The 13443-nt window shown below is 48.3% G+C and overlaps 1 protein-coding gene and 1 pseudogene across 2 annotated transcripts in view; one reads left to right on the top strand and one right to left on the bottom strand.

The window, feature by feature from the left end:
* The window catches only part of Ankrd33b (ankyrin repeat domain 33B), an 82153-nt gene that overhangs the window by 42304 nt on the left and 26406 nt on the right, over positions 1–13443 (top strand). For both annotated transcript variants that reach the window (XM_045133097.1, XM_045133096.1), the window contains exon 2: positions 11418–11547. In XM_045133097.1, the coding sequence (XP_044989032.1) occupies positions 11418–11547 (130 nt within the window). The remainder of the gene's footprint in view (positions 1–11417; positions 11548–13443) is intronic.
* Positions 8484–11249, bottom strand: LOC123454180 (annotated as a pseudogene).

Below are 13443 nucleotides of genomic sequence, written 5' to 3'. Positions count from 1 at the left end.
GGGCAGCCGGGGGCTCTGGGGCACAAAGACTTGGGCCAAAAAATACGAAGTAAAATCTCTCTCTCTTTTGTATTGATTCATGTTGAAATGGAAATATTTTGAATATGTTGGATGAAGTAAAATTATTATTTATTATTATTTTTTGCTTTTACTAATGGGCAACCAGAAACTTTAAAACAACATTGAGAGTTCCCATTCTACTTCTGGAGGGTGCTGACTTTGAATACATAAAGAACTCCAACTGATCAATGAGGAAGAGGCAGGACGCTGATTGACAGGAAATGGAGAAAGGCTGGAACGAACCCATTTATCAAAGTGAAATGCAGATGGCCAGCAAACAGCACATGTTCAATCTTACTCTATCTGGACAATGCAACTTAAAAACAGTGACATTTGGGCTGGAAAGATGACTTAGCAGTTAAGGCATTTGCCTGCAAAGCCTAAGGACCCAGGTTCGATTCCCCAGTACCTACATAAGCCAGATGCACATGGTGGTACATGCATCTGGAGTTTGTTTGAAGTGGCTGGAGGTCCTGGCGCACCCATTCTGTCTCTCTCTCCTCTCTCTCTCTCTCTCTCTCTCTCTCTCTCTCTCTTTCTCTCTCATAAATAAAAATACGTTTGAAAAACCAGTGACAGTTTGTATGAATCTCATTGGTAAAATGTGAAAGGCACGAGGCATTAGAGAAACTTTATTCACGGGTGGTGGAATGTAAGTTGTTTTAACCACTGTGGAGAGCATTTGGGCATTCTCTTTCTAGCTAGTGTATTCAAGCTGCGGCTTTGCTCTTGGGGACAGTTTTGCTCCCCAGAGGACATTTGACAATACCTGAAGATAATTTTTGGTTCTGTAAATAAGGGGTGGATGTCAGGATGCACTTTTCACTACGTGATATAGTGCGTCCTCCACAAGCATCAAGACTTGACCCCAAATGTCAGGGTGCTCTGTGGGAGAAGTTGACTCAGGCTGGGATTCCCAGCTCAGGAACAGCATCACTGATAAACCTTTTCCACTTTCTCATGAGTGTTTTTCCACGTAAACACCGTGTTGGCTCACTCTTTACTGGTAAGCAAAGGGCATCAGTTTCTTGCAAGTACAGCTTTGTTTTAAAGAATTCTAACAGTGTAGAAACATGGAAGGTAAGAAGTGAAAGTCAGACACCCAAGATGTTCCTTATCCATTTCCAGAGAAGAGAGTGTGCGGGTGTGTGTGTGTGTGTGTGTGTGTGTGTGTAGAAAGAGAAGAGTTGTTTTAAGGGGTGACTTAAAGTCTGGAGGCCCAGGGAAGAGCGGCAGTGGGAGCCCACAGGTCAGAGTCCTTCTTACTGCATCCGAGGGGCATGGCAGCGCTTTTTCTCTTAAGGTTTGAAGTGGTTGAGTGAGGCCCTGGACACATGATGGACCGACAGATGGCCATCTGGTTTACTTAAAAGCTACTGAGATGTCATTCACATCTAAGAAAAACACCTTCACGGGAACATCTAGAATAACATTTGCTCCAGTATCTGAGTCCTGTGGCCCAGCCAAATCAATGAGTGAATTAGTCACCACAAATTTCCTGTTCCCTTGCCTTCTGTTCCCAATACTTGGGTGTGAACTTTCTGGGTGTTTGTGTGTGTGTGTGTGTGTGTGTGTGTGTAGAGCTTTGACTCACTGAGATGATTATCAGCCTCCCAGGTTTGTCGACCTAGTAGATGATTCTCCATCTTTTGTTCCCACAGGCATTGAGATGCTGGCTGGTTCTGGTTCTGTGGTTTTGAAGCGACCCATCCCAGCCTGATGCTTTGCTCAACTGTGTGTGTGTGTGTGTGTGTGTGTGTGGATTGTGCTTGAAGGCCTGACTTTAGTTGTCCTCCAAGTGGGGATTTCATGCATGAGTAGCTTACAGAATTTTTTTCTTCATAGTATGATTTCATTCTCAAGAATATTTTGCTTAGCATTTCAAAACCTAAAAGTAAACTGTGGCCTCAGCGCAAGTGGGCGTTTGCAAGTGAGCACTTGACCGTGTTTACATTCCTGCTGAAGCTCTGTGACTGTGGGCCTTTGAAGCCCAAGGTCAAGGGATAGCAAAGAGTGTTACTGAGAATTTTCAATCACAACCATATTATAATTTGATCATACTCCCCTCCCATTGCCTTCTTGTATCCTCTCTCCCTGTCTACCATTCTACTGCACCCTGCTTTTCAGCTAGTTTCTGTTCTGATGTCTCTCTTTGTCCACCTCCATCATCCATGCTAAAATGCCGATGGGCTCAATATTGTTCAGCTCTTGTGCAGTGACGGCATTCCACAGCTGCTGTGACGTCATGGTGCACTAGCCCCTTCGTATCCAGAGGTCAGTTAGTGCCCCAGAGGACTGTTTTCCACCTCTGGCTCTTAGAATCATTCTGCCCCTCTTCTACCTGAGGCTTGGAGAGAGAGAGAGAGAGATTTTTCATTTAGTGCTGAGCTCTCACAGCCTCTTATTCTCAGGAGTGTGAGGAATTTTGAGTCTTCCCAGCCATCTGAAAAAGAAGTTTCTCTGGTCAGTGGTGAGAACAGCGTTAATATTCCTCCTGCCGCCTCCTCTGCAGAGTTCCTGGAGCCCCAGTGGGTGTCATTAGAGATGCTCGCTCCAGTGCGGAGCAGCCAATTGTCACTTCTCACCACCTCGGTGAGTGGTGGGTCCCTCGGGTAGTCACCACCATCTGCAAAAAGAAGCGTCTCTGGTCCGTGGTGAGAGCAGCACTAATCTACAGCGGCGTGGCTCCACGGGGCGCTGGGAGGGACGTGCAGAAATGGCCCCTTTACCTGGGGATATTGAGATGCTTCCGCTAAGATGGAATGTAAGTCCCAGTTAAATGTGCGTTTTAAATGTGGAGCTGCTGGTCATTTGAACCAGTCTCCCAGAAGGTAGGGAATGAAGTGATTATAGATAATAAATCATGATATTCCCTCCCTTCCTCCACTCTCCGCTTCACACATGCACCCTCCATTCTGTCCCCTCCCCCTCTCCATCAGTCTCTGTTTTGATATCATCGTCTTTTCTTCCTATTATGAGGGTCTGGTGAAGGTGGTTCCGGGCACTGTGAGGTCATGGATATCAAGGCCAACTTGTGTCTGGACGATTGCACTGTAAGCAGTCCTACCCTTCCTTTGGCTCTTACATTCTTTCTTCCACCTCTTCTGCAATGGACCCTGAGCCTTGAAAGCTGTGTTAGAGATGTCTCCGTGCTGAACAGTCCTCTGTTACTTCTTCTCAGCTATGGGTCTTTTGAGTCAGCCCAGTGGTCACTACCAACTGAAAAGAGAAGCTTCTCTAACCAAAAGTGAGAGTAGTATTAAAATACAGGTATGAACATTGGGAAAAGTTCTTATAGGGCAGTTTGGTGAGCATAATATATGCATTTAGCCAGACACCAGCAGACATTACTCCCCTAGGGCTCATGACTTCCCCGCCATAGGCTTTTGACGAAGTTTTCAGTACCAGGCACATATTCCTTCCCATGGAACAGGCCTTCAGTCCTACTAGAGAGCGATTGGTTTCCTGGTTGGCCAAATCCAAGACTTCCAGTGGCCACTGTTGTTTACTTACCATTGTTGAGGACTTCTCTCTCCCTTAGGGCTGCATGCAGCATAGCTTTTTTCAAGCTTTCTGTCAGCTGGCCTACAGGAAAGAGGCTTTCAGCTCAGCTCCAGTTTGATTTCTCAGTGAGCTTGCATCCCAAGCATGTGGAGTCTTCAGCAATAAGAACGAAGTGATTTTGAGTAGTCACCAAAGCCAGGTGACAGACGGAAGATGAACAAGCGTCACTGGTGCTGGTTCACCCTGAACCCCCAGCTAGTCATCTGGTTTTCTCCAGAAGTCTTCACTTCTGACCAACCATCTTGCTGTCACCCATTGCCAGAGGCCCCAAGCTGGCTTTGGGAGCTTTGTCTTAGGTGGGCGAGAGCAGACCCCTGGTTGTTAGCAGAGGGATGTGGAATGCAGTCAGGAACAAGGAGCACCAAGCCCTAGCTCCAGGGGCGGGGGGAGAAAAAGGAGGTGTAAGAACCTAAGTGCCCAGAGCAGGGCTTGTTCAGTCATCCAAACATAAGCCTCTTTCAGTGGTTAAAGGCACTTGCTGCAAAGCCTAATGGCCCAGGTTCAATTTCCCAGCACCTGTGTAAAGCCAGATGCACAGTGTGGTGCATGCGTCTGGAGATTGTGTGCAGTGGCAAGAGGCCCTGGTGTGCCCATCCACTTGCTCTTTCCCTCTGTCTGTCTATGTCAAATAATAAATAAACATTTAAAACCGAAAAGAAGGCAAGCCTATAGATCTACTAGCCATTTTCACTTAGGTGCTCAGGCCATGTGAAAAGACCTGAAACACATGGCAAGGAATCCTTTTTAAAATGTCTTTTGGTTTCATTTTCTGTGTGTATGACGTGTGTGTGTTTGTACTCATGCGTGTGTGGAGGTCAGGGATCAATGTCAGGTGTCTGTCCTTGATGTGACACTGAGGAAGGGTCTCTCCTGGTCACTGTAGCAGATGCTTGGCCGACTAACTAACTCATGAGCTTCCAGGATTCTCCTGTTTGTACCTCCCATGTTGCCCAAAGAAGGCTGGAATTACAGTGCATACCACCATGTCCATCTGTCCTTCCGTGGGCTGTACGGATCTAAAGCTGTGTCATCTTCTCAGCCTGAAATCTTATTTTACTTTAAAGTAAAAAATTTTTAAAAAGTGTGTGTGTGTATGGGTGTTTGTGAATATAAAGTTTCTTTCTTTCTGATCCAGGTTTTCTTCAGTAAATGGGAGCTATTTAAGTAATTATATAAGAAGGGGGAGGTTGCATTGTGTTCAGTACATCTTATTTCTATGTTCGGAAATTGTCAGATGCTAGAGAAACACTTCCATCCAGAGAAGTTCAGGATGAGCGCTAGGAGCCTTGGGTGGTATTCAAATTTTGGGGGCTCATTTGTGCAAGAATGAGCTGACAGGTCAGCTGGAAGGACCGAGGGTGAGCAAGCAGGTCACCAGAGAGGCTCCCAACCCTGTCAGTTTACACGAGGCCTGTCTGCAGCTGGGGATATGGCCTGGTCGATAGAGTGCTTAGCACTCACAAGCCCTGGTTCATGTTTACACGAGGCCTGTCTGCAGCTGGGGATAGGGCCCAGTCGATAGAGTGCTTAGCATGCACGAGCCCTGGGTTCAAGCCCCAGCACTGTGAGAAGCCAGACTTGGTGCACACGCAATGCCAGCAGTCCAGAGACAGATGCAAGAGGGTCAGAAGCTCAATGCCATTGTCTGCCATATAGCAAGTATGAGACCAACCTGGGCTATGAAACAAAAGCAAATAAATAAAAATCTGAGAATGGCAAAATTTTTATTCTAATCTATTTGTTATTATTTTATTAATTTTTATTGACAACTTCCATGATTGTAAACAATACCCCCTGGTAAATGCCCTCCCTCCCCCACTTTCCCCTTTGAAACTCCACTGTCCATCATATCCTCTCCTCCTCTCAATCAGTGTCTCTTTTATTTTGATGTCATGATCTTTTCCTCCTATTATGATGGTCCTGTGTAGGTTATGTCAGGCATTGTGAAAACCTGGATATCCAGGCCATTTTGTGTCTGGAGGAGCACGTTGCAAGGAGTCCTGTCCTTCCTTTGGCTCTTACATTCTTTCCACCACCTCTTCCTCAATGGACCCTGAGCCTTGGAAGGTGTGATAAAGGCATTTCAGTGCTGAGCACTCCTCTGTCACTTCTTCTCAGCACCATGGTGTCTTCTGAGAGGATGAACTATTTTAAAGAATGGGTTGGGTCTGAAGAGATGATTCAGTGGTTCAAGGCGCTTGCTTGCAAAGCCTGATGGCCTGGGTTTGATTCCCCAGTAGCCACATAAAACCAGACCCACAGAGAGGCATATGCATCTGGAGTGCGTAGGCAATGGCAGGAGACCCTGGCCAGGCACACACTCTTTCTCTGTCAAGTAAAACTGGATCTTTAAAGAGCATGTGAACTAGAGAACATCACACAGGCTTTCTGGAGCAGAGTAGGCTCCAGCGTGGATATCAGTTTTAAAACACCAGTGATGTTCTCTGGAGTTTAAAAATTGTAAACATTTATGGTCTAATAAATGCTAATAAGGTTCCTTTGGAACCTTACTGAGGTAACAGGAAGAGTACCTCATGGGAAATCACATTCCTGTTTTATTTGTATTTTTCAATTTTTTATTTATTTATTTATTGAGAGACAGAGAAAGAGAATGGCTGAGCCAGGGCCTCTAGCCACTGCAAATGAACTCTAGACGCATGTACCACCTTGTGCATCTGGCTTACATGGGTCCTGGAGGATCAAACCTGGGTCCTTTGGCTTCTTAGGCAAGTGTCTTAACCACTAAGCAATCTCTCCAGTCCTGTATTTTTGAGTCAGTCTTGCTAAGTAGCTTTGGGTGGCTTTAGACTTGAAATCCTCTTGCCTCAGTCTCCTGAGCAGTAGGATTATAGCAATGAGCTACCATGACCAACTCAAACACATTCTTATTAAAAATGTGTTTTTCAGAAGTGTTGGGCCAATGTAGGCTGCTCAGAACGTAAACTTGACCTCCTCCAGGCAGGCAGCGGAGGGTGCACTCACTCATGAATTCTGACCTGGAGTGCTCATCCTGGATTGACTTTCAACATCTCCTGGTAGCCTTATGCCTGTGTGTCTTCTGCTGTGAATGTTTTCGTCAGTTAAGGTTGTCATGACAACACAGTGGACTGTGTGGCTTATAACAGAAGTTCCTTTTCTTGGAGACCTGTCCGCTGGAAGTTGGAGGTCAGGGTGCCAGTGGGCTGGGTTCTGGTGAGAGCCTCTCCGGGTTTCAGATATTTCTTGTGTCTGTGTGCTCAAATGTCGGGAGGTCCTGAAGCTGTGGGCACTGGATCCAGTCATGATGGCTCCACCTCCATGGTCTGCCACCTCCTAAGGTCTCCCCTCCTGACACCGACACTCCGAGAGTTAGGGTTCCACGGCTGGAAGACCTGAATGTTTTGTCTGTCACACACACAGAAGCCATTGAACCTCTAGGCAAAGCATCTCATCGAATCTTGTATTTCTGCTTTCTTGTTCGAGTCATCTACCTAATACATTTTTCTTAAAAGTGTGCATGTGTGTGTATTGAGGATACCATGCCTGTGTGTTTAGCTTGTACAGTTTCAAAGAATAGCATGGAGTCCAGTTCCTACTCCTTTCCCACTTATTTTTTTTTTTTTTTTGGAGAAGTAGTAAGGACTTTTATTATCAATACAAGAGATAACACAAATAAATTAATTTTTGACAGTTTTAGATGCCAGGGCTTCTCTATGAGAAAGTTACCTCTTTATGTAAACAAAATGCTATGCAGAACAAAACCCAGCAAGGGGTAAGGAGAGATGGCTTAGCGTTTAAGGCATTGGCCTACAATGCTCAAGAATCCTGGTTCGATTCTCCAGAACCCACATAAATCAGATGCACAAGGAGGTGCATGCATCTGGAGTTCCTTTGCAGTGGCTGGGGGCCTTGGCAAGCCCATTCTCTCTCTCTCTCTCTTGCCCCTCTCCCTATCCCACTTTCTCTCTCTCAAATAAATAAATAAAATATATTTTAAAAACCAGCAAGTATCTGAAACAGGGTTTAGTACATGGACATACACATACAGTGATTTAAAGGCAGCTTTTATTTCTTTCCTCAGTGAGATGTGTTGCTTTCAAACAAACAAAAAAGTTCCAGGATATGCCTTGGATGAAGAAACCAAAATAAGAGGACATCAATTTCACAGAAACTATTATGTTAAAAAAACAAAAAAAAAACACTCAGGACCTAAGGGAGGCATTCGATGGTTCAGCACTTGCCTAGCATTAACAGGGCCCTGGGTTCAATCCCCAGTACTGCCAAAAAAAAAAAAAAAAATAGGAGCCATTTACCAATCCCGACTCAGTAGACTCAACTGGATTTTAATTCCCTTTTGAAGTGCATGAGCACCACACAAGGCTAGTGTGTGTTTGTGACACACAGCGGCCCTCAACCACAGGCCTACACGGCAGGCGGAACGGGCTGCAGGGTAAAGTGAACCATTAGGCTTTTTGAGAAGCTCTAGGCTCAGCTTAGAGAGAGGTCTGTGGCTGGACCCAGATTTCAAGGCCTTTGCTCCCTTAGCTGACAAGGCTACAGCAAGTCAGGAGGGCCAGAGCCATGCAGACGGCCACTGGGGACCCCCGTATGCTGTGGTTGGTCAGTGCTCATGTGGAGCTGGTGAAAGTGTTGGGAAGACTCTTGTTGGAATCACCCCAGCATCTTTTCCCTTGGTAAGCAAGGATCAAATCTCTTACCAAGGATAAATCATACAAAATAGGTTATGACGTCCCCCAAACATCATCCCTGGTATGAATGTCTTCGGCTCTAGCCTCCAGTTAAGTTTTGTTTTGTTTTTAATATGCCATTCCTATGTGAGAGCCCAGGTAAAATAAGAGTACCCTGGGATAGAGAATGCTCTAGAACTCAGCAGGCGTGCGGACATTCACGCCACAGGGTTTGAGACTGTGGGTCCACAGTGTTGTGTCTTCCCTCCCACCACTGGGACATTCATCTGGGGGGCTTAGGCACATGTCAGCTCGATGGGAGAGGGTTGCTGGGTCCCTTTGCAGGCCTGGGTGGTGATGCCTCCAGAATCAGATTTCAAGAGAGGTCTTGGCCCAAAGAGGCCCCACTTACCTGATGAATTCCCATCATTCCCTCTTCTAGAATCTGTGCTGCTTAGACTTGGGCCAGGTAAGGCACGGAGGAGCCAGGGTGGTGGGGGGGGGGGGGATGAGCCTCTGGGTTTCTGCTTAGAGCTCAAGTGAGGGGTGCTGCGTGGGGTGCGCCACCGTGCTGCACACTGCTTCTCTTCACTGTGCACTTCAGCTTACGGAGTGCTTCTGCCCCCCCCCCCCCACCAGTCTCCGGCTCTCCTCTGCGGGTGAGGCCTCCCTCGGGGGCTAGGGGAGGGCTGTATTCAGTGTCTCAGCCCTGCCTGTTGCTCCAGATGCTGGGTGCCCTCAGGGGCCTGTTTTGTGACCAGAGAGCTCCTGATGACATGGGTAGCTTAAGCCTTCACCACAGGACCTTGTCTGCACTGTCCGCAGCTACTGATGGGGTCATGGCATTTGGGGAGACCCTGCCTCCTTGGAAAGGTGCTGGTGGTACATTCTGGAATCTTGGGTTTCTGCGGGATGCTGCCCAGGTCCTCAAGGGTGTCCTCATGGCTGAATGCCCTGTGGTACTGCCGATGGGCAGGACGTCTTGCCTGTAGTGAAAGCACTCAGTGAAGAGACGCTGGGACACTCCCGCGGACGCGGACAGATGTCACTGAGCAACCTTGCCCCGTGGTGGCAAATCAGTAAAGCATTCCAGGAAGAGGCCATTAGAGGTGTGTTCTGATGCCTCCCTGCCACCTGCAGCCTGAGCTCCGGTACGCTAGAGGCTCTGGAAGTAGAATTCTCCTGAGAGGAAGAGGTGCAGTCCAGGTGCCGGCCACGGTGAGGAAGCTGCTGCTGTGCCACCTGGGCGCCACCCGGCCCCAGGGCGCCACTCTCCGTGCAGCACCCCAGCCTCCACTGAACTAATGGAATTGCCGAGCCATGCTGCGCAGTTCCTCACAGCCCTGAGGAGTGTCACAGAGGCTCAAAGAGAAGGGCTCTCGATAGGCGTAGGTGGAAAAACCTGTGCGAGCCCAGCACAGACCCTGATGCCAACATTGGCAGGCCATTTTTAATGATGTCCAGTTGATGCAATGAGTGCTTAGGGAGTTAGGAATTTTTCCATTGCAGCGCCACAAAACCCAATTCCAATTATTTTGGTGCTACCTTCTTTAAAAAATATAAATAAATCAAGAAATCAGGGATAACAAAAAGAGACTTTCCACATCATTGAAAATCCCAGAACTGTCATGGCGGGCAAGGATTGATCCAGCTACTCACCCAGCTCCGGGAGGACTTGGCTGGAACTCACTATGTAAGCCGAGCTGGCCTTGACCTCGGGACAGCCCTCCTGCATGTGCCTCCCAAGTGTAAGCATCTGGACGGGGCCCTGCCTTGGCTGTCACAGATGGTGCAGTGATAAGTGTGGATGTCCAGTGTCTGCGTGGTTGGCTAATCAGAGCTCTTCAGATGTATGCCCAGGAGCCGTGTAGCTGGATCATAGTGTAGATCTAGTTTCCTTTCTTTTTTTTCAGAAAGAAAGAGAGAAAATGAGAATAGGCAGGGGTCTCTGCAAACAAACTCAGATGCATGTGCCACTTTATTTACTTGACAGAGAGAGAAGGAGAGAGAGTTAGAGAGAATGAGCACGCCAGGGCCTCCAGCCACTACAAACGAACTCCACACGTGTGCACCCCCTTGTGCCTCTGGCTAACATGGGTATTGGGGAGTCGTACCTGGGTCCTTTGGCTTTGCAGGCAGATGCTTTAAATGCTAAGCCATTCCTCCTACTCATCTTTAATATTCTTTATAGATTCTTGATGACTTGGTAAATGTTTAATCACCTGCTCTATAGAATCAGCTGTCGAGCTGCCTATACTTCCCGCCGGCCCTTTCCCCAACCCCGTGATGTACACGTGCTCGATGTCTCGTCTCAGAGGTGGCAGGCTTTTTGTAAGCCCCTGCTCTGCCCAGACCCTCCACCTCCTGTTATTTGGTGGCATCTGCCCAGTTGCTTAGGCAGAGACTTTGAGGTCATCTTGGGCTCTTGTATTCCTCTTCTTTCCTACGTCCATCCTAACCGCAAACGCCCCTTTGCAAGATACCAGGATCCACACAGGTGCCCCTCACACTGCCCCAGCCGGGCGACTGTCTCAGTCTCTGCTCCTGTGCCCTCCTGGAGCCGGTGTCTGCCTGGCAGTCTGAGCCGATGCAGAGGCTTGACCGCCGGCAGGCTGCTCAGAAAGCTGCGGGGTCTCAGCTGCCCTGGGGCTTGGGCTTCTCCTGACCTCGTCCCCTCTGCTCCTGCCCTTGGAGTCATCTGGTTAGCTCCTGGTGGCAGGTCCCATCGTGACTTGGCTCTTGCTGTTTTCCCTGACACCTGAGTTTGTTTCCTCATCTCTTTGGAGCCTGGGCCCCAATGCTCTTCCTCCGATTCCTTCCATGCTGTGCCTGGCCTGCCCAGCACAGCCAGTGTGAGTGCCCTCTGTCCTCCGACCGTGCATGTTAGCAGGCACAGCTCCCACGGGTCTTGACTTTCACTGACGTTTCCACGTTTTGCCCGATGAGGACGGGGCTCATCCTGAAAGTGAGCCAGTGGTTGGCTTGCTCTCAATGACTGTTGAGAACCGGGCACTTGAAGTCCTTGCTGCCACTTGTGCAGCCCCCGGAGGACAGCTCTGCCCCTTGGGGTCCCCGGGTGATGCTTGGGCTGGGCCCCTCTGACTCGCTTCCCCTCTTCATTTCTAGACCGGCCTTATTGTCGCCTGCTACCATGGCTTTGTGGATACTGTGGTGGCCCTAGCAGAGTGTCCCCACGTTGAGGTCAACTGGCAGGACAACGAGGGGAACACGGCTCTGATCACAGCTGCGCAGGCAGGTAAGAGCGGCCTCCCCCTTCCAGGCACCGCTGGGCGCGGGCACTTGCTCAGGGCAGTACTCCGGCTCCTCCGGGTGCGGGTACAGGGAGGGCTGACCTGCCCCTGCCCGGGTGAGCGCCCATCCTCGCTGCTGTGGGATTGGTTTCTCCCTCTCAGACTGTGTGATGGGTAATCTGGATTTAGCATCACCATGGGAACAGGATTTAAAGTCGCCTCACAAAGAAATCTCTAAGCATTCTTCCCCCGCCCCCAGGCATTCTGGGAGGATTTTCTAGATTAGTTTATTTGGGGTGGGAGACCCCCCTGACTGTAGATGACACCATTTCCCAGGGTGCATTTCCTTAGCTGCACACAGAGGAGAGAGCCAGCTAAGCACCAGCACGCATCCCTCTCTGCTTCCTGGCCTTGCACTGACGGAATTAGTTTCCTCAAGTGGTCGCCTCAAACTACCCGGCGCACCTTCCCTGCCATGACGGACTGTGACCTCAGATTGTGTGTGAAATAAGTCCTTCCTTCCTCCCTCCTTCCTCCCTCCCTTTCTTCCTCCCTCCGTCTACCCCTCCCTCCCTCTTTCCCTCCTTCCTTAAGTGCTTCTAATCAGGTACTTGGCCATAGCAGCAATTGACTAATACAGGCAGAAGGACTCAGTGTAGCTCTTTGAACACAAAACTACACTAGGAGCCCAGTCTTATCTACCTCACAGAGCACTGGCACCTTCCAGGACCCGGTGGTATAATTCTGGAGAGATAGTCATGTTTTTCTAACAGTTAATTATGAAATTATGATCTGTTCAGAAGGTGAACTTTACCCATAGGTTTAAAGAAATGCTTTTTGGAGAATTCACACCATGAGGTGAGATTTAGTTTCTTCAGGCCGGGTCCTGTGAACGTTAACCTCCTCAAGCCCGTCACCATTCTCTGAAGAACCCCCGTCACCATTACCAAGAGCATCAAGGCTCCTGCGCACTAGAGCCTTGTACTTCAATCTTCATAATCACGTTTCATCTGTAGCCAGGTGGACAGCTGGTCTTTTCCGTCGTCACAGTCAATCCTTTGTATGCTTGGGTATCTGACCCGCATGTTTGATAGGGATAGAAAGTTCTGAAACAGGGCTGGAGATAGGGCTCAGCAGTTAAGGCGGTGCCCGCAGTGTCTAATGACCTGCGTTTGCTGCTCCCGTACCCACCTAAAGCCAGATGCACAAAGCAGCGCACGTATCTGGAAGTTGTTTGCAGTGGCTGGAGGCCCGGGAACATCCATTCATATTCTCTCTCTCCCACTCTCCTTCTTGCAAATGAATAGATTATTTTTTTAAATGCTTTATTAGCTGGGTGTGGTGGTGCGTGCCTTTAATCCCAGCACTTGGGAGGCAGAAACAGGAGGATCCCTGTGAGTTTGAGGCCAGTCTGGAACTACAGGGTGAGTGCCAGGTCAGCCTGGGCTGGAGTGAGACCCTACCTCACAAAAACAAACGAAAGAAAATTCTAAAACATGAAAAAATCTTGGAAAGAAGGGTTCAGTGAAAGGGCTATGGAGAGAGGGACAAAAGAAAGGAACGGGAGGGGATTATGATCAAACTACATATTAGAAAATTGTCAAAGTTGAAAGCTACTTTGAAAAAAATCTTTTTTTTTTTTTAGCACTGGAAAAAATTGGGTCTGTGGCACAGGGCTTACCAAGTGTGTATGAGGCCTTGGGTCCTATCCTGAGTACCTCAAAAAATAAATACAGATTTAAATATGTGTCTGGATTAAAACACAGACTTTTCTAGTCATTGTCTCCTTTAAAATGCAGCATCACAACTGTTTATGTTGTGTTACCATTACGTTGGGCATTGCAGATGGTAGGGTATTCAGGAAGATGGCACAGGCTATAATCCAGTACACCGTTTAAAAT

Source organism: Jaculus jaculus, chromosome 13 (assembly GCF_020740685.1).
Source record: "Jaculus jaculus isolate mJacJac1 chromosome 13, mJacJac1.mat.Y.cur, whole genome shotgun sequence".
Classification (NCBI taxonomy): Eukaryota; Metazoa; Chordata; class Mammalia; order Rodentia; family Dipodidae; genus Jaculus; species Jaculus jaculus.
The sequence above is the reverse complement of the archived record's forward strand: the minus strand, read 5'-3'. Positions and strand labels throughout refer to the sequence as shown.